This window comes from Nilaparvata lugens, chromosome 1 (genome assembly GCF_014356525.2).
Source record: "Nilaparvata lugens isolate BPH chromosome 1, ASM1435652v1, whole genome shotgun sequence".
Classification (NCBI taxonomy): Eukaryota; Metazoa; Arthropoda; class Insecta; order Hemiptera; family Delphacidae; genus Nilaparvata; species Nilaparvata lugens.
The window spans coordinates 60704973-60726816 of record NC_052504.1 but is presented as its reverse complement, the minus strand read 5'-3'; the positions used below and the strand labels follow the sequence as shown (position 1 = coordinate 60726816).

Sequence of the window (21844 nt, the reverse complement as noted above, 5' to 3'; positions counted from 1 at the left end):
AACACAATCGTCAGAATTGATTAGTCTTTCAGTTGAGTAGCCAGTTTTGGACTGCCTAAAAGAACATTAGATGATTGCTTATTTTTCCTGTTTGCAGGGATGTATTTTTTAACTAAAGTCCCCTCCGTCCAAAATTCAGCAGACAGCACACGATCAAAGAACTTATCGGCTACAGCCAACTTGAAAGAGGAATAGGAGTCATACCTGGAATTCAATTTTTGGCAGTTAAAATCCGTGCTGGCTATGCCAGACTGATTCAGATATGTGGTAACTTCAGACACCGTCACTTCAGGCTGCAGCCTAGATACAAAGATTGATCTACGCTTATCAACCGTTTTCAGAGGCAAAACACCACTCTCAACAGTCACAGTGGAAGAACTTTTTACTGAGCCAATAATATGTTTTGACTTTTTACCTACAGCAGCACTATAGTTCATACGCGACACTCGCGAAGTATCAGATTTCTTCTGATTGGAAACAAAAGCACTCTGTTTGTCACTAGAAGAAGATTTTGTTTCAAATGTTTCGATAAGTTCGTTAACACTAACAGCAGGAAGTTTATCAGCTACGATTGTTTTAACCTGCAACTGCTTGTTAGGTTGTTGTGTCACAACAGGCAGCCCATTGCAATTGGGATTTGTCACGTTTTGAAATTTTTCTAGTAATTCCAATCTTTTGCACAGATTTAAATAATTTGCATTTACCTGTTTTAATTGTTCACAGTAACCATCGAAAACAATATTATCACAAGTAGACTTAACACAAGTAGTAGACTTTGAATTTTCAATCGTCTCCCTAACCTTCAAATTGCACAAGTCACAGTACCACGAAACTTTTCTACTTAGGTCTTCAATCTTTTTGAATTCATTCGTTGTTATTTTCACACATTTAATATGAAACCACTTCATACAATAACCCTCGCAATTTATAGACTTTTCATTATTTGAGAACAATTCTAGGCAAGAGCCACAAACAGATTCGTCAACACTATCCACTGCCATCACAATCTGAAATGATTCTGAAGTCACCAACAATTCGGCTGTGTGTATCAATCATTTTATAGCATCAGACATTATTAAAGGAGACAACAATAAATTTTTCATTTTTTGACCGAATTTGACTTATGATGCATGATATTGAACCGCCTTGACGAGCCGAGAAGAATGAAGTGTATAATGATGAAATGTGAGCATTGTGTCAAAAGTTATAAGTGTTTGAAATTTTGATCCTTGAGGTGTCCTTAAGCGCGCCCCTACACTAGGAAATACTGAAATAAAGTGCATCTAACAGGTGATTCTTATAGAACATAATCTCATGAACTTGTGACATTGTGCCAAATATCGATTTGAGGACAATGTAGTTGGTGATGATGGTTGAAGCTGAAAATTAGGTGTTTTCACAATACAAGGAGCATTGTTGTCAGGTGTACCTGGAATCTATATGATATAGAGCGCTCTACCTGATCTCAGATTATAGAGCACAAAAAGACGCCCAGAGGGATTTTGAATCATACATCTAAATGGTAACAATCGGAAGATATTGTTGATCAAAAACTAAAATTCATCAAAATTGAATGTTTCTTCAAATTTCACTCTTTTTTGAAAAATCATAACTCAGTACCTATTAAAGAAAGAAATGAGTTCCGAATGATCTCATTCTATTCAGAATTCTATAGTCTGAAAAAAATGTGAGAGCAAATATTTTTCTGTCCGATTACGAGAGTTGGCAGAAATAGCTGGAAACTGGAAAATGAACAAAAAATATGATGTTTTTGGGCCACTCTGTATCTAGCACAAGGAAATTTTGCATGAAGAAATTGGTTCTGGACTTATCTTATGTACCCAAATAATATACTGAAAAATCAGAACTACAATATAAATTGCATGCACCAATGTGCATGGACTGGACTAATGACTGGAATAGTGACTGGACTATTAGGTAATAGAAGACTTTTGAAACAACTTGACTTCAACCATGGACCTTTCATCGAAATTAACTCACATAGACTGGATTATAGTGAAAACATTACAAACTTAGGACGTACATTTAACAGACACCTAGACTGGACTTGCAACTGGGTTTTTGCAGGCATTCACTCACTGAAGAGAATTGGAGCTGTTATCCCTTCACGGGAGAGAATAATGCTTGTGAAGACCTTGATATTTCCGCATTTCCATTATGGAGATGTGGGCATACAGGACATGACAGTGACTCTTTCTGAAAGACAGCAAAGGGCTCAGAACTACTGCGTGAGATTCGTCTTTGGTCTTGAAAGGGACGTCCACATAAGCCCTTACACCACTCAGATGGGTATTTTGAAGCTTCAAGACAGCAGAATTTATCATGTGCTGATGCTCCTCCACAAGATTCTGGCAACTGGGTCTCCTCTCTACTTGAGTCAGAAATTTCAATTCCTCGCAGGAATCAACAGAAGGGATACGAGGCATAGCGCAAGCCTGTTGAGCATTCCCATCCATCGCACTGTGACATATAATAGGTCGTTCTGTGTGACTGCTTGCAGACTGTGGAATAGCTTACCCGCATCTTTGAGGAGTGTGGAGAGGCGGACACTTTATTTATTTATTTATTTATTTTTCATCCACTGACCACCTGATAAAGGGGTATAAGGATATGTCAATTTTTCATTAGTCAAACATAAAATGTTATCATCTACCTACGTAAACCTCCATTTTGAGGTTTATAATAATTTCTATACTCCTCCACTGAGTAAGCGCAAATGGACAGCAACTCTTTTTTTAATAAAAATCTGAAAACCTTTCCAGAAGTATCTTTTATGTGAGAGGGCAATATGTTGTACATCCGGATACCTGAACTTCTTACACCTCTCTCATACTGTTCACACTGTTCGGCGTGGAGGTCTTGGCGTGGCTGAGGGATGGCGATCGGGGCGTGGAAGGAGGCGTGAGGAGGTGTGTGTGCGTGGTGTGTGTGCGTGTGTGAAAGGTGTGTGTTTGCGTGAAATTTATTGTTTCTTGCTTAAAAAAACTTATATAACTATATTTTCTAACTTATTTAAAAAAAATATTCTACTAAATGAAATGAAATTGTTTTTTTTCAATTATTGATTTATACTTTTTTATCATATTACTTATTATTATATTTAAGATATTATTTCCTTATGTTGTAATGTAGATACATTAGAATTGTATAGGAGGGTTAAGTGGGAGAGAGGGCCGGCTGCGCCCTAACTTCGCCCTCCAGGTTAAAATAAAGGCAGCCTATCTATCTATCCATCTATCTTTTAGTAAAATAACAATTATTTCTGCGTTAAATAACATTTTTCTTGCCAACAAGAATCGAACTCTTCTTGAATGTAGATTTTATGACCTACACACTGTAGATTTATATATAATTCTATTTATTAAATTCATGGAAATTAAAGTATTTATTTCAGTCAGTTTATGGTGAGTTGATGAAATTGATTATCAATCAAAAAAATTAAATGATTATAATTTTATCAGTACAGAACTAGTTGAATGAATTGTCATTGTACTGGGTTCTTGGTCAACAATATTTTAATATTGGTATTTATCCATTCATTATTTTTCTCAGAAGTTATTTTATTTGAATTAGAAAATATTTATCAGCTCCTATCAATTTATCATTCGTAACAATGAATAATTGTTGAAAACTTGAATTGAATCAAATAAAAAAGGCCTATACTTCTGTATTCATGTTCGCTTTTTTTCGCATGTTTTCCACTTGTGATGGATAGCCAAAATTGTAGAGCGAACTGCACGGCGGATTGAAATCGAGGACTCTCATTGGCTGAAAAGTTCGGAGTGCGGTAAGACAAACAGTTGAAACAGAGGCGAGCGGCACGGCAAACGGTTCAGAGTACGGTACGGCGATGTTTAACAGCTGATTTTTAATATTATGAAACATAATGATCATGTTCGCTGAAAAGCGCGATGTTCGGCGCATTGCACGGTTTGCTGCGCGGTTCGAGGCTCGGTTCGGCAATTGTGGACGTACCGTAACAGGACATTTATACAGATCACAGGTCAAAGCAACATGATAATCTATAAAACTATGATAATAGTAATACTAGTAGTTCTTTGAACAGTAGTCCTCGCGCAGTTATGAATCACAGCCTACTCTTATCCTGCCCATCAGAGTGAATCCTGTCTGTATGTCGTGTCGGCGAGATATCGGTGTGAAAACGGCTAATGGCTGTTGTGGTTGGTGTATAAAAAATGCAAACATCAAAAGCTAATCTTCTTCAAGACATACTGGCAACAGGTCAGCCAGAGTTCAAAGCAGAGAAAGGTCGAGAGACAATACTGTGCTATTTAAGTTATTGATTGCATGCAATCAAAAGTTCATTTAATAGGTTAAGATTGCATTCAATGAGGCATGCAATTAATAGTCCACACAGCAGCTGATTTTTAACCAAGTTACACTGAGATATTGAATTGCATGCGCCATGGCATGCAATCTATAATCCACTCGACAGCTGATTTATGATGAATAATTAATTCTATAGTCTGATTTTTACGGTAGTATTGGCGTTCGAAGGAAACTCCTTTTCCTTTTGTATTATCCTTTAAATGCAGAATTTTAAAAAACCTCATGTATACACGTCGACGCGAAAATCAAAAAGGAACACACCTGTCAAATTTCATGAAAATCTATTGCTGTGTTTCGCTGTAAATGCCCAACATAAAAACATAAAGAGAAATGCAAAACCGTCGACTTGATTCTTGGACCTCACTTCTCAATCCCTGAAACCTCAATATTGTTGAAAATATTAATTTAAATTTACAAAATTGCAAAAAAAATTTTATAATATATTTTTTTAAATTGTGAAATGAGGGTACAGTTACACTATGAGCAAGTTTGCTCATATAAGTGCTTTCAAGCTGGTAGTGAAAACTTACAGGTAAAAACAGAATCTGGTAACATGCATAGAAACACATCATGACATGCACAGAGAGAATAGAACTAATCCATGAATAATGCAGAGTTAGTCCATTCTCTCCGAGCACATCATAACATCATAAAGTGTCTTATCCATTTGAAAAAAAAATGTTTTTCACCTGTAAGTTGGCACTAGGTACCAGCTTGAAAGTGCTTATTTGAGCAAGCTTGCAAATAGTATAACTGTACCCTTATGTTCTCACAATATTGTAAAATAGTGTCAAAAATTTTTGTACAAAATTGTGGAATAATGTTCTCACAATACTGTGGAATAATTTTCCCATAATATTATGGGATAATTTTTCCACAATTTTTGTGGAAATAATCGGTTCAAAATCATATTGTGTTAATATATTTCAATATTTCAGGAAAATATCTTCTCAACATCAACCAATATTTTCAAATATCATAGGAAAAATATTGAAGGTTTCATAAAGATATTGTCAGAGTATTCTGACAGCATTGACCAACATTTCCAACACATTGAGCAATGTTGTGATAATTTTTGTCACAATATTGAGACAATATTGAAAAAAAATGTTTTGCAATATTGTGACAATATTTTCCAATATTTTGTCAAAATATCTTAGCAATATGTACCAGCATTGCTATAATATTTTCAAAAAAAATATTAAAGGTTTATAAAGATATTGTCAGAGTATTTTGACAACATTGACCAGCATTTACAATATATTAAACAATATTGGAAAACATTCCTTCCAATATTAAGACAATATTGTTTTGCTACTTGAGACAGTCGTAAAATAAGGTTAGTTTCTTACGCATATTTCTGATACAATTTTATTCCAAAATGAACTTGCAAACTATAAATTATGAATTTAGATGGACTAATCCAAATAATTTAGGTATTCCATGATATATATTTGGCTTTTTATCTACTCCAAAACAATAACTGAATTGTGTTTGCTCAGTTAAGTCTAGAACTTGATTTTAAACCCTACCCCAGTCGAGGGTTTAAAATCACGCTGTTTTAAGTCTTAGACTTGATGATTTTTGATAAATCCTTGACTCAGAAAGAGCCGAAAATCTAATTCGAGTCCTGGACTTATAAGCCCTTCACTCAGAAAGTGGAATTATAAACTCCAGGGTATAACATGATCTAAACTCCAGATGAGTCTATTTAAGTCATCAACTACGTTAACTCTCTGACTCAGAAAGCCAATTTTCTGACTCCAGAGTTTGAAGCCAATTAAAGTCTAAAACTTAGCTAAATCACGAGCTCGGAAACCGGCCCTAAATGATAATAAAGTTGAATCTTCAAATAATAGATACTACTGTATGAGAATGTGATAATTTTAAATTGATTAAATGAGGTAGGTGATAGCCCTTGGAAAGGGTCATAAGACATACAAAACTAAATATAGGCCAAGTAGGCTAATACAAAATTATAATTTGAAAATTTAATAAAATTACTAATAAAAGATTTCAGGGTGACGAGGTTTCGCCTAAGGAAATAGACCTTTCGGCTAAGTAGCATGGATATTAAATTTTACTTATTGAAATGAGAATCATTTATAATAATTTGGTACCCTTAAATCTATAGTCATGGCTCTTTCCCAAATTGATGAATTTATGTGCTGTATAATTTTTGTAGAATATCGGGGATTCCCTTTTATATGTTTGAAAAACTTACATAGACTTTTGTTTCCGTTTTGGTATTGAAAATATATTTGGCTGTAGAATATTTCATGCCGGCTGGATCCATCACGCATGGCGAAATCGTCCATCAGACCTCACTATTTGAATTTTAGGGACTCTTTAAATGAATTCGTAAAAAATTAATATCACAGATTATTATAGGAACTTTAGAACAACTTTTAAAAACAGAAAGAACAATAAGAATTAAATTACATTAAAACAGGAATTAGAGCTTTTTAAAAAATTAAGTATGTGGACCAGATCTGTATCCCACTGGTGACTTGTCGAAAAATGGCCTCGAGTTCTCCTCTTCTAATTTCCACCTGAGTTTCTTCTCAGAAATTAATACTCTCCAAATTTGCATACTAATTCAGGATTGGTCAGATCCCGTGATGTAACAAATGTGCCAATTGAGTGGTGGAAATAGATCCAACTTTAAAGCTTTCAAATGAGAAAAATTCCATATTATAAGTTGTTTTAAATTATTATTAGGTTCCTTTGAAACATAAAATAAATAATATAATCACATCTACTACGATATACATTTGTTAAATAAAGAGATAGGTAGGCTTAGCAATTCAAAAGAACTTGTGCTGGCGCTAATTTTGTGAACTTCCAAAATAGCCAATAATTTGTGAAACATAGACGTAATTGAAAATGTTGGTACATATTGCTAAGATATTTTGACAAAATATAGGAAAATATTGTCGCAATATTGCAAAACATTTTTTTTTTAATATTGTCTCAATATTGTGACAAAAATTATCACAACATTGTTCAATGTGTTGGAAATGTCGGTCAATGTTGTCAGAATACTCTGACAATATCTTTATGAAACCTTCAATATTTTTCCTATGATATTTGAAAATATTGGTTGATGTTGAGAAGATATTTTCCTGAAATATTGAAATATATTAACACAATATTGATTTTGAACCGATTATTTCCACAAAAAATTGTGGAAAAATTATCCCATAATATTATGGGAAAATTATTCCACAGTATTGTGAGAACATTATTCCACAATTTTGTACAAAACTTTTTGACACTATTTTACAATATTGTGAGAACATAAGGGTACAGTTATACTATTTGCAAGCTTGCTCAAATAAGCACTTTCAAGCTGGTACCTAGTGCCAACTTACAGGTGAAAAACATTTTTTTTCAAATGGATAAGACACTTTATGATGTGCTCGGAGAGAATGGACTAACTCTGCATTATTCATGGATTAGTTCTATTCTCTCTGTGCATGTCATGATGTGTTTCTATGCATGTTACCAGATTCTGTTTTTACCTGTAGGTTTTCACTACCAGCTTGAAAGCACTTATATGAGCAAACTTGCTCATAGTGTAACTGTACCCTCATTTCACAATTTAAAAAAATATATTATAAAATTTTTTTGCAATTTTGTAAATTTAAATTATTATTTTCAACAATATTGAGGTTTCAGGGATTGATTATTCAATTAAAAACTGTTATTATAATTGCCATGCTACCAATTTCTCCTAAATAGGTTGGATAGCATTTCTCACCTATTAACCTAAAGGAAGTTATCGGCTCCAAAATGGTAGATTCTTGATAAATTATGAATGGATCTATTGCTTATGAATAAGAAATCCAGTTTTCAGAGCAAATCAACTTATAATCTTCATAAGAATTTTGGCAATATACAACACAAATCCACAAAACAATACCTTACACACTAAAACATCTAGCATCATTACAAGCTTAAATACTTATCCATTTATATAGTTGAAAACAATGGCTATAGGCTTGTAGACACACAAATCAAATTATACAAACTTAGAACACCATAAAACTGTTCAAATCTAAAATTAAAACATTATAAATTTCAATTAAACAGAAAAATATTCAGAGAGCACAAAATTAGAACACCATAGCCAGCCATCATTTTTTAGAGAAGCTAACAAGTACAGAGCAAAGCCACACCTCAAACCAGTGACGACATTATGAACACATCATTGATATTAAATTCCAAAAAAAATATAAATTACAAGTTTAGAATTTACATTTTACATTTGTACTCAATAAAACTTTATTTCGAAACTGTTATTTTAAATTTATATATCCTCTATATTTATAATGATCTGTTAATTCTGTTAACTCTGTTTCGGTGATACCATGGAATGTGCAACACAATTATTTACGATAAATTCTCAGTTAAAAGTTGTCCGCATATCGATTACTCTGATATTTACTATCAAGTTTTATAGATCTCGAATTGAAGATTCGATTTTAATCGAGAAAAAATGTAATATTACAAATACCCCCCTCTCGACATAAAAAATTTTACTGTTTGAGAATTCAAAGAAAAAAAAATTACATTGAAACAAATGGAAATTGTTGAAATTGAATTTGAGAACAGTAACAATTTTTTCTATAAAAACATTATGTCAACTATAATTGAAAATTATCATAAAAATTCATCAATAGCATTTGTTATATATTTCTAAACAATATTTCAAAATATAGAATATCAAAATTACTTTTGATTTAGCTTTATAATTTAAGAAAAATATCTCAATGGAAAGTTCAATATATATAAAGAATAGTTTTTGAAATTACACATAAATTTAATAGATAGAAAAATTCAATTTTTTATTGCATGAAAATTTAGTATGTTGAACAAAAAAAAATTTTTTTTTAAATGAATTGATGAATTGTGACATTTAATTTTCATATAAAATTTCAATAAATCAAAAAATGTTCATTTCTTTCACTATTGACGCGGTTGATTTTATTGATGCAAATTTTGGAAAACAGTCTGTTAAGGCACTCAGTATGAATTTCAGTTAAGTGTGACACCAGTGTGATGACATCAGTGTTGGGCTGATCCGAATACTCATAGTGTTGGGCTGATCTGGATGCACATAGTGTTGGGGTGATCTGGATGCACGTAGTGTTGGGCTAATACTTGTAGTTGACTGATGCATACCAAATTCGATACAGGTGACATCTCAGTTAACATTGCCTCATGCTTGTAGTAGACGGGTGCATACCAAACTCAATACAGGTGACATCTCAGTTAGCATTGCCTCATTCTTGTAGTAGACGGCTGCATACCAAACTCGATACAGGTGACATCTCAGTTAGCATTGCCTCATGCTTGTAGTAGACGGCTGCATACCAAAATTGATACAGAGTCACATGAATTTTGTATCATATAATTATACAATGTACATTTCAGGCTTGAAATGACAATGTAATTTGTTTTTTGGGAAAGAGATAGACACTGCATACAGGATTAACTTAGGTGAGGATTAATTTAGGTAAGGTTTGGTTTTTTGATATTTTCAGCTTTCAAGGTTCAGAGTTCTGCATACAGGAATAATTTAGGAGAGGATTTTTTGAATCAATTCTTTCATGATACTGTGACTGTTATTCTGAATTCAAAGTTGTGAACGTGAACATGGATGGCAATTACCTTCAGGTAATGTGGTAGTGTTGAAGTTTGAGTTACATGGTCAGCAATAGGCATTGGCATTGTCATTGGTGTATGCATTGGTGTCGGCATTGACGTTGGCATTGTTGTAGGCATTGGCATCAACATTGGCGCAGGCATTGGCATCGGTGCAGACATCAACGTAGATATTGGCATTGGCATTGGCACAGGCATCGGCATAGACATCAAAGTAGATATTGGCATTGGCATTGGTGTAGACATCAGAGCAGATATTGGCGTTGATATTGGCATAGGCATCAGCATAGATATTGGCGTAGTTATTGGTGTAGATATTGACGTAGATATTGGCGTTGGCATTGGCATTGACATTGGCATAGACATCGGTGTAGTTATTGGCATTGACATTGGCATCAACATTGGCACAGGCATTGGCATAGACATCGGTGTAGATATTGGCGTAGTTGTTGGTGATGGCATTGGTGTAGGCATTGGCATCAACATTGGCACAGGCATTGGCTTCGACATTGGCACAGACATTGGTTTCGATATTGGCGTAGATATTGGCGTAGTTATTAGTGTAGATATTGGCATAGATATTGGCGTAGTTATTGGTGTAGATATTGGCGTTGATAGTCAATTAATGAGTCACCCTAGTTCGAAAATCACCCAAATGTTCTTAACACTCTTCATGGCGTTCACTTGTTGCTGATTTCGAGATTCACGTGATAATTATTTCGATGTTAATGTCCATGCTGTAACTGTTATTTCAAAATGCTTATAAACTAAAAAGAAAATTTTTATTAGGCTACCAGTACAAACTAATACACATGGAAATTATTTCTAAGTATATAATCAATATAAAAAATGAAACTTGTTAACATCTTATTATACAGTCAGCAATACATAAATTGTGAAATTTGGAGACATCAATTACAAAATTTTAATAAAAAAAAATAATTTCATTTCCATTTATTTATTCACTGTTCAAATATTTTATGAAAAGCAAATTATTCAATATTACTAATCATCGTTTGTTGGATACTATAGTTTATTTCGACTTTTCAATGCTCTAAACACAAACTACATTTCATGACAAAACTTTACTATCAATCATTAAACAAGAAATCATTCAAAACATCAATAATATTTTGCTTCAAAGGCAATCAATATTCATAAGTAATCATCTGCATCTATGGCAATCAACATTATTAATCATTATTTTGCATCTATGGCAATCAACATAAGTAATCAACACAAAAATATTATCTCATTACTGCCTCTCTAAGTCATAACCTCTGTTATTCCTTCTTTAGGCAATAATGGGTTTCCATCTCAAAAAACAATCACATACCCGCAAAATTCTAATCAACAAACCCCACTAAAAATTCTACATACACTCCAGCATCCATTTCAAATGATAATCAATCATATCAAAATTTAAAGAACAAACAGTTTCTTTTTTTTAATTTAGAAAAAGACATCAATTACAAAAACTTTAGAGAAATTTTAATCTTTAACTCATTTCAATTAATAATATGACAAGACGTTTTTATTTAATGAAAACATTATTATTCAAGTTAACTTTCATTTATATTGAACATCTCATATATATGGCTACACAATTCATTAATACTTTCAAATTTTGAAGTTTTATTATTATAACAAAAGAGTTTATACATAAGATTAAATTTCAGCATGTTCTAAATTGAACCATTTATTTTTTAAATAATTTCAGAATTTGAAGACTGTATAATAAGTACAAACATTTCAATATTACAATACAAAGACGATCAAGATGGATAATGGGTAAATAAGTTCCCTAAAAAATACAAATAAGAGAAAAGAAAAATTGAGTAAATAAATTTCCTAAATAATACAAGGGAGAGAAACATTAATTAGAGCCTATCCTACATGTCAGTACTAAACTTTCATAAGGAAGTATATTTAATAAAATATACTACTATGGAATTTTGTAGATTCCAAGTATGACTCTAATTTGTTATAACTGTGAGCTATCACTCCCACAAAAACAACTGGTGAAGGAAAAAATATGTTGACTATTGTGACTGGGTGGAGAGTTCCTAGCTGTCTGTAAGGCAATGTGATAGCAGACTCTAGTATCGGACCACAAAAACAAAAGTATGCAAAAGTTTTTACAAACATTTGATGTTGCAGTCTTAAGGTTTTTATATCGCAAACAAGTAGGTCAGATAATCGAGTCCAGCCATATGTGGTTCACGCCCACACCTCTAAAAGAATCACACCTACTTGTCTACCAAAAATCCAAAGTATTGGACAGCAAAAAATATATAAAATGCAAAATGGGTTAAAAGCTTAGAAGAAAACTATAACCTAATTACATATGGCTTATGGCACAATATGCAATGAAAGATGAGAAAATGGGACATAATTTGCTCTGAAAAACCTAATTACCTAATATGATACCTGACAAAAATAGACATAATTAAAATATGTAATACATGATGAAAAAATATACCGCAAGCAAACAATTATTTACACTACAATAGATAGATTTTAAAAAAGTTAAGTTTTATCAACAATTTAGGAAAATAAGCTACTATTTTAACTTCCAAAATTATTTCAGAAAAAAAATACAAATTTAAATGACTATGGACAAGATTGGTTAAGATATCCATCATAGAAGAAATTTACTGAACATTACACAAAGACAGGAAAGAATCGAAATTTGAAACGATTAAGGGCCAAGAAAAATAGGCTACAGGAAAGAAAAAAGACACAATTATGGACTCTTACCATACACTGTGTAGTGATTATGCTAGTCTGAATCCCGGCATAACACAGGATTCCTAATCATAACATAGTGCTGGGGAATACCCTTTCATCATGTGATTCACTGCCATCATCTTGTAAGTAAGCAACTTGAAACAACCTTTGAATACTAACACATCAATGGTGACTTTGTGCTTTGTTTTCTTCAAGAACATGATTTTATTCATGGGTTCATTTGTTTCAACAAAGCCATTTTGCTTACAAAATCAGTCATGTTCACTAGATAATGCTTTGCATACACTTTTTCAATTTTCAATTGAAAGTTGGATTCATCAACTAGATACAAAGCAAGATTAATTTTGTTTACATTGTTCCTAACCTCTACAGAAACCTGTCTCATGTAAATATTCACTTGATTTACTGTTTCCCTAACTATCAATTTGGCAATACTACTTTCTTTACTGTTGACTTTCAATAAAGACAACTCCCTACCTACTACTTTATATGCAATTCTACTATCTCACTAGGATTTACTTTTCCAATAACAGTAACTAGGCCTACATTATCTGAAATTTGAAATAATTGATCTTGTATCTTAACACTACTATCATCCTGCTTCAATTTGCTTTCATCTTCATGATTATCTATCAATGTTTCATGTGTATCTTTTAATAGAAGGTTTATACTAACCTGCTCTAGTCTTATACTAGTACATTCTTGCTTCATATCATCAAACCTAGCACTTTGATCTTGTTTCAAATTATCAATCTTAGCATTTTGCTCATCAATCTTAGCATTTTGCTCATCAAACCTAGTATTTTGCTCATCAAACTTTTGTGTTAGGAATGCTATAAGATTCAGATCATTTTTAATGTTTGCCATTTTGTAATATGCACTGTTATCTATTCATTTAAACTTGACCACTCCAGAACTGACCTCCCACTCAGCAGCATACCATTCATAACCTATCAAGACATCCATCCTACCAATAATTTTTTATAACCAGGGATATATTTTGTAGTTTGAGTCCCACACCAGGGCATACCATTTGCCGTGCTACCAATTTCTCCTAAATAGGTTGGATAGCATTTCACACCTATTAACCTATAGGAAGTTATCGGCTCCAAAATGGTAGATTCTTGATAAACTATGAATGGATCTATCGCTATAATCTTCAGAAGAATTTTGGCAATATACAACACAAATCCATAAAACAATACCTTACACACTTAAGCATCTAACATCATTATAAGCTGAATACTTATCCATTTATATAGTTGAAAAACAATGACTATAGGCTTGTAGACACACCAAACAATTTTATACAAAATTAGAACACCATAAAACTGTTCAAAACTCAATTTAAAACATTAAAAATTCACTTAAACAGAAAAATATTCAGAGAACACAAAACCAGAACACATAGCCAGCCACCATTTTTTAGAGAGAGCCTAACAAGTACAGAGTAAAGCCCCCACCTCAAAACCAGTGTCGACGTCATGAACACATCACCGATATTAAATTCCAAAAAATTATAAATTACAAGTTTAGAATTTACATTTTACATTTGTTCTCGATAAAACTTTATTTCGAAACTGTTATTTTAAATTTATATATATCCTCTATATTTATAATGATCTATTTATCTGTTAATTCTGTTAACTCAGTTTCGGTGATACCATGGAATGTGCAACACAATTATTTACGATAAATTCTCAGTTAAAAGTTGTCCGCATATCGATTACTCTGATATTTACTATCAAGTTTTATAGATCTCGAATTGAAGATTCGATTTTAATCGAGAAAAAATGTAATATTACACTAGTTTGAAAAAATCATATGGCTTTTGTCAACATTACTGTATTAATTCATCAATGCTTATGATCTATTTTGAATCCTTTAGAACTATTGTAAGTGTAACGTAAAGTAAAAATATCCTGAGAATATTATTTGTTAGTGAGCACCTAGGGCCAATAAGTAAGCTATATTCCAATCACTGCAATCCATAAGGTATAGTCTAAAGTAGTTTTCCACAAATCGTTATCAGTGAGAAGTCAGTGGTATTTGGATTTTATTAGTGTATACATAAAAACATTAGTATTATCAGTTTTGCTCAAATATTTATTTTCAACTAGAGCCATATTGATAATAATCATTCGTAAAAAATGATGAGAAAATGCATGAATTGAAAAGACATAATTTGAATTATGGTCAATCCAAGATGGCTAGCGCGGGAAAAAAGTCAACTATAGAGTGGCTGAGTGACTGCTATTCCTGCTACGAATTGAACATTGGCAGCCATGACAGAGAGAGGCAAAAGCGGCGGAAAACTTGAATGGCCCTATTGATATAATGGAAACTTGCATAAAAGACAAGGTGCAAATCAGTTATTATTTTATAAATACTACATTGAATTTTCATTGAACATTCTAAATATATGTATTACAGTTGTTATACATCCATAAAATTAATTGTTTGAATTGCTTTACTTGAAGCCTTGGTGAAATTAATGTATAGTGAGGTCCACATTATAATGACAGTATTTGATCAACTTTGGTGTTGCTATCCTTGTCTATTATTCGACAAAGCAAGTAGTACTATCTTTTTCTTGCTCCACAACGATGCCAAATCTGTTTTTGACAATGTAGAAAGATAATAATTATCTTACAGTGTAAGTAAATACTGCCATTAAGTAATAATTAAGTTACAGAGTTAATACTGCTTAGCCGTACAAGTGCTCTTCCAAGTTGAAATGCCATACCGTGACTGCAAAATTATGATTTTAGAAATTGGATTATTTTTTATGCTATTTTGCGTGTGGAAATTCAAAAAAACAAGTTTATAAAGATGTTTCTATGATACCAGCTTATGGTACTTATCTACATTACTGTATCTCTAAGTTCAAAACAAGAAGGCAAAGTATGATAGTCAAAAAATCTGGTGTGGTGCACTCACACAACTTTCCTTGCCATTATTAAAATTGATCAACTGACGCTAGTGTTCCCGCGCATCTCAAGTTCACTTTTCTAAGATCTGAGCCAGCTGGTGACAGGAAAATAACGCTGGAGACACACGAAGTCTGCTATCTCTTCATAGTGAATGATTTAATAGAATCAACTGTTGCCAACAGTTTGCAATTGAAAAATCTTATTTTCTCTAATTCCGAGCTTATTTTCAATTTTAGGTGAAAATGTTACTGAACATCAATTGTAGAGATTTTCATGCTCAATTTTTTCCAATTGAATTTTTTTGTTTAAATTGTATCTGAAGCCTGATAATTGGAAATCTAAAATCAAACTTTGCATAGATGGTGCAGTGCTCCTGAATTTTTTACAGATATGGGACTTGTGGCAGTTGACGATATAGCTTATCAATGACTATTTTAGGTATGAATTTGATCAAAATCGTTGTAGCCATTTTTGAGAAAATCGCGAAAAACCCTGTTTTTGACAACATTTTCGCCATTTCACCCGCCATCTTGAATTATTGCATTTGATCGAAATTGTTCGTGTCGGATCCTTATAGTGTAAGGACCTTAAGTTCCAAATTTCAAGTCATTCCATTAATTGGGAGATGAGATATCGTGTACACAGACGCACATACACTCATACACACACACACACACACACACACCACACACACACACACACACACCACACACACACACACACACACACACACACACACACACCACACACACACACACACACACAACACACACACACACACACACATACAGACCAATACCCAAAAACCACTTTTTTGGACTCAGGGGACCTTGAAACGTATAGAAATTTAGAAATTGGGGTACCTTAATTTTTTTCGGGAAGCAATACTTTCCTTACCTATGGTAATAGAGCAAGGAAAGTAATAAAAATCAAATCGAGCCTCAAATTTTGACATTCAAGAACTTTTTTATGTGTGCACCGAATTTGATGATTTTTGATTAGTTGTGTTTGTTATGTTCAGGAGCAGGTTTATAGCCTATCAAATTTATGATCAGACTTCAGGACTCTTTCCTACGGTCCTTCAAAGTTTACATTTAATCATTATTTTATCAAGATTTGTGAGCTGACCACACACAGAAATATAAATCAGCTGTTATAATCATTGCATCATCCAATAGCCGTCGATAGATATCTCTTTTCTATTTTTTTCTTTCTACTGATTCACAAAATTGTAATCTCTATATTTATATAGAAAAAACACTTTTTTGGACTCAGGGGACCTTGAAACGTATAGAAATTGGGGTACCTTAATTTTTTCGTCATAATTATGCAGATCATAATGAAATAAGTTGTAGGAAATCATATTATTTTCATCTTTTTTCATGTTACCGTCTAATACTATTACTATCTAATACCGGCCTAACATGATCATATAATATTAGCTGATGTCTATAGTTCATTCCAGTCAAGTTTGAAATATCATCATCATCATCATCATCATCATAAATATAATAATTAGTCATAGAAATCAATTTAATTCACAAAAACACACCTATTCATGTAGTGGCAGACTGGCAATAGATGCTCTTCTTGCCTCTCTCTGTCATGGCTGCTCTTAGTTCGCCGTGTAACACATTGAGAGCGCTGTTTCTTTTTAAAAGAAACATTTTAAATAAATAGCCTATTGTTTCGTCTCCACGATCCTCCTTGGTTTTCAGTTAATCTACTACACATTATAGGTTAGACTTACTCGTACCGGTATGAATAATATTGAAAGGTTATTTCAGAATTATTTCCATTGAAATTACTTATTTCAAATAATATTTATATTTTTCCATAAAAAAAAAAAATTGGAATAGAATACCTACCGAATAACTTAATTCTTTTTGTTTTGAAGTTCAGATTGGTGTATCACAGCTTTTCAAATTAGCCGCCATTTCAGGTTTGTAAATCTGATCTCAGTTATAAAAGCATAGTTCAGAATCAAATTATGAAAAAACTATTTTATTGATGAATTTTATTAATTTGAAATAAAATTGATTATTTTATCGAAGGAATTAAAATTAATATTAGATCAAATTTAATGGGATAAATTGAATAACAGCTGTGTACACTCAGTGGCAAAATTGAGTCAATTGGCAACAAATTGCTCGTATCTTTCTACAAACCACTCTCTGTCTCAGACAGCACCGTATCGCGCATGCGTTAGCAACGGGTTTTCCCGTTCCATTTAGTCAGTTCTTTGAATGTAACGTTCTTTGTGATGATGGTTACCGAGCACTGTAACTGGAGCCAATCGTCATTCTATTTGATGAAGATATTATTATCCAATGATGATTTATCATTAATTCAATATAATAATCAATATATTATTATTTTATTTAATAAAAGAAGGAGTACTTTTGAAAAATATAATTAATAAAATATAACAGTTTTTATTTAACTGATGTTAAAAAACACTATAACTAAGTTAGTATATTGTCATTTCAAAACAAAAATCGTACCCTCAACCTCCCCTTTTACATTTAAAACATCAATAAACATAATTATTTGAAAAACCTCCAATCCCCTCCAGCATATTGGAATTTTCAAAGCAAAATCCTAACCTATCTTTCCACTTTTGAAAATATATCAAAAAGCATAATTCTACGTGGACCCTGGCCCTTTCTAGCATATTGCAATTTTAAAGCAAAAACCTAACCTAACCTTATAGAACATTATTTAATATAATCCAAAAAAACCTAACCACTAACCCCTAACCCCTTCACATTTAATAATTTAGATTTCAGAGCAAAATCCTAACCCCCTAACCTATTCTTTTACCTTTGAAACATAAAAAAACATAACTCTAACTGCACCCTAGCCCCTTCTAGCATATTGCAATTTCAAAGCAAAAACCTAACCTATCCTAATAACACATTATCAAATATAACCTGAATAAAACCTAACCTCTAACCCTTACACATTTAATACTTCAGATTTGTTCATCATCTTTAGAACAAAACATAAACATTTGGTTCATTTCATGAACATGTTCACAAACATGTGGTTCAAAGCAAAATCCTAACCCCCTAACCTATTCTTTTACCTTTGAAACATCAAAAAACATAACTCTACCTAGACCCTAGCCCCTTCTAGCATATTGCAATTTTAAAGCAAAAACCCAACCTATCCTAATAAAACATTATTAAATAAAACCTAACCCCTAACTCTTTCACATTTGTTGAACGATAGACAAGGATGGCAACACCATTGCAAATCGTACACTTCCATTATAACGTGGACCTCACTATAGATACTCAAAGAATACTTTTGAATAACTATGTTATAACTGTGACTGTTGCTGGCCGTTACTCTGTTTCTGAGACAGAGAGAAGCTGCTCTTCTTCCTTGCCATTATAACGTGTACCTCACTATATAGTGCGGTCCACGTTATATTGACAGTATTCGATCAGCTTTGGTTTTGCTATCCTAGTCTATCATTCAACAAAGCCGGTGGTACTATCCTTTTCTAGGCCACAACAATGCCAATTATGTTTTTGACAGTGTAGAAATATAATTAATTAATGTGAAAAAACGGCATCGCTATTCTTCCTCTTCATCCATTGCCATTATATCGTGGACCTCATAGGCGTTTGATTGACAGTTTCTACTCTGTACCTATTCTGTGGTGTAGTACCGAATTAAGTTGACGCTAACCTCTTTTGCGCCGTGCACGTGTACCAAAAATATTCTGCATAACTTGTCAATTTTGTGAAGGATATCAACTATTTCTGATTTATTTACTCATTATTACTGAAACATTCGTACAATGAATGAATTTATTCTTACCAGCTGCTTGGAAGATCGAGTAAGTAATTTTTAAGACGTTTAATAGAACAACTTTTATGATGTTAAGTTCTCATGTCTAAGCTGCGTTTACTTACACCAAAGTTATTAACAAAATGTTTAATTTTTTGTCCTTATAGATTTTATTAGATTGAACATAACTTAACATACGCATTTTTCTGCACATTTTTTGCAATATCTCTAAAACTACTCAAGTTACGAACCTGAAATTAGTTTCATTGGATTCCTCGTCAAATTTTACATAATATTGCACTAGTTTTAAACATATTGTAGCCATAAAAAATTATTAAAAATAAAAATTGATATAAAAATTTTGAACTTTCCGCCATGTTTTTTCAACTAATCCTTGGAAATCGACAACAATGTTATACATGGTTGATCTCGTCTTGATTTCCTCTATCAATCTATGTAGGTCTCAATGCTAGATTCCGCGGCCCATAAACTAAAGTGCCCCCAAAGAAACATTTTGTTGATAACTTTGGTGTAAACGCAGCGTAAATAATACTATGAATGTTTTTAAACTTATTTTATGCACTACTTTCACCAATAATTTACAAGTGATTTAATCTCTAATTTAGAAACTTAGGCCGGTTGCACAATAGCCGGTTATATTTTAACACTTAGTTCTACAAGAATTGAACAGAAAAGCCGTCTTTTCAAAAACGCCTTGTGCCGGTTGCACAACAGCCGGTTAAATTTTAACCATGATTATTCCACGAGAGCCGATCAGAGAAGCCGTCTATTCAAAAACCGCCTTCTCTGATTGGTTCTCATGAAATTATCACAGTTGAAATTTAACCGGCTGCTGTGCAACCGGGCCTTAGTTTATTTACATGTATCTTGAATCTCAATTCTGGATTTGCACGATATTGGAGTCAAGATTTGATTTAATTCGTCCTCACATGTTAATTTAGAATTAACTCTTGTGATAGGCCTAGCAAGATATAATTTTTGATTCAGCTTTTGTCTCTGTGTAAAATAAAATTTTGTGTATCTTGAATTGTAATAGTACTTTACGTCACAAGTCCGGTAACGATAATTTACCGCATAAATATGATTGTTTCTGCCCGAAACGTAGTTGAGGGCAGAATTATCATACGATTGCGGTAAATACGTTACCGTACAAGTTACGTACAATATTTTTTGTCATATTTATCTGAGAAAGAATAATATTGCTGAGAAACAGAAACCATTCCCATCTTATGCTCGAGTTACTGCATTTTATAAACATGACCTAGCCCGTAGCGCCTAGTTCATAACAGACAGACCCATCAAGCTCAAATAAAATAATAAAGGCCTATATTATAAGATTTCAGATGAGTTCTTAGGCTATAACTTGAAACTTCTTGGATGAGTTCTTAAATTATTTGAGTTATTATATTAACATAGGACTATATTAACTATATAGAACTAGGAAACATACTCGACTGTAAAGAAAACATGATCCTTTTACAGTATAGTATGCTGTAATGAAAATCACATGTTTTCTTCTTCTGCAAACAGCTGTTTACCGGCTTGATTTAATGCATGGAAAACAGCTTCAATTAAGTAAGTGTGACAAAAATATTATGACTGTAAGGTACTGGAAAACTTCTAGATTTTAGCTGGATTGAACATTCATCATCTACCTTAAATTTTCTGCAATTTGGACCAGAAAGCCTATTTTGCCAATTCCTTAATCATTAAGTTTCTCATAGAGTAAGATTTTTATTTAACATTTTAAATAGGTTCGGTAGGCTGCAACATATTCAACATTAGGTTCACTAGTTTGAAATTGTTTTTTAGTTATTTCTGAAAAACAATTTTATTAATAATTTCATTTGTTAAGAACGTCTCCATTTAGTTTTTTTTTATTCTGGGTTCCACTAAACTTTTATATTCCAAAACTAAGTCCAACTAAAATGTTTTTATATTTATATTGAAGTCTGAATGTGAAACTTATATTAATTTCTTTACATTCTGAAGCTGCAAAAACGGGCTGCCCGAATCATCACCGCAAGCGATTATCGCGCACACGGCAAGCTATTTTTTGTTAGACTTGGTATTCTAACAGTGATCTGCCACTTCAGAGATCACAGGTGTGCTTCAGGAGTTCGGCATTGCAATACTTCAATAGGCTGCCTACAGGAGTAAAACAGTTGGATTTAAGAGCGTTCGAGAGAGTTGTATCCAAGCACTTGAAAAGCAAGGCGTACTGCAGTGTTAGTGAATATATGAGTGATGATTTGTCGGAAATGCTGTCTTGCTAAGCATGCCTTATGTATGTTTTT

General features: G+C 32.7%; 1 protein-coding gene across 2 annotated transcripts in view; it reads left to right on the top strand.

The window, feature by feature from the left end:
- Window positions 1-19391: 19391 nt before the first annotated feature.
- LOC111047148 (WD repeat-containing protein 18) overlaps window positions 19392-21844 on the top strand; it is a 132490-nt gene continuing 130037 nt past the window's right edge. For both annotated transcript variants that reach the window (XM_039438569.1, XM_039438562.1), the window contains exon 1: window positions 19392-19575. In XM_039438569.1, coding sequence (XP_039294503.1) covers window positions 19537-19575 — 39 coding nt within the window. In that variant the 5' untranslated portion in view covers window positions 19392-19536. The remainder of the gene's footprint in view (window positions 19576-21844) is intronic.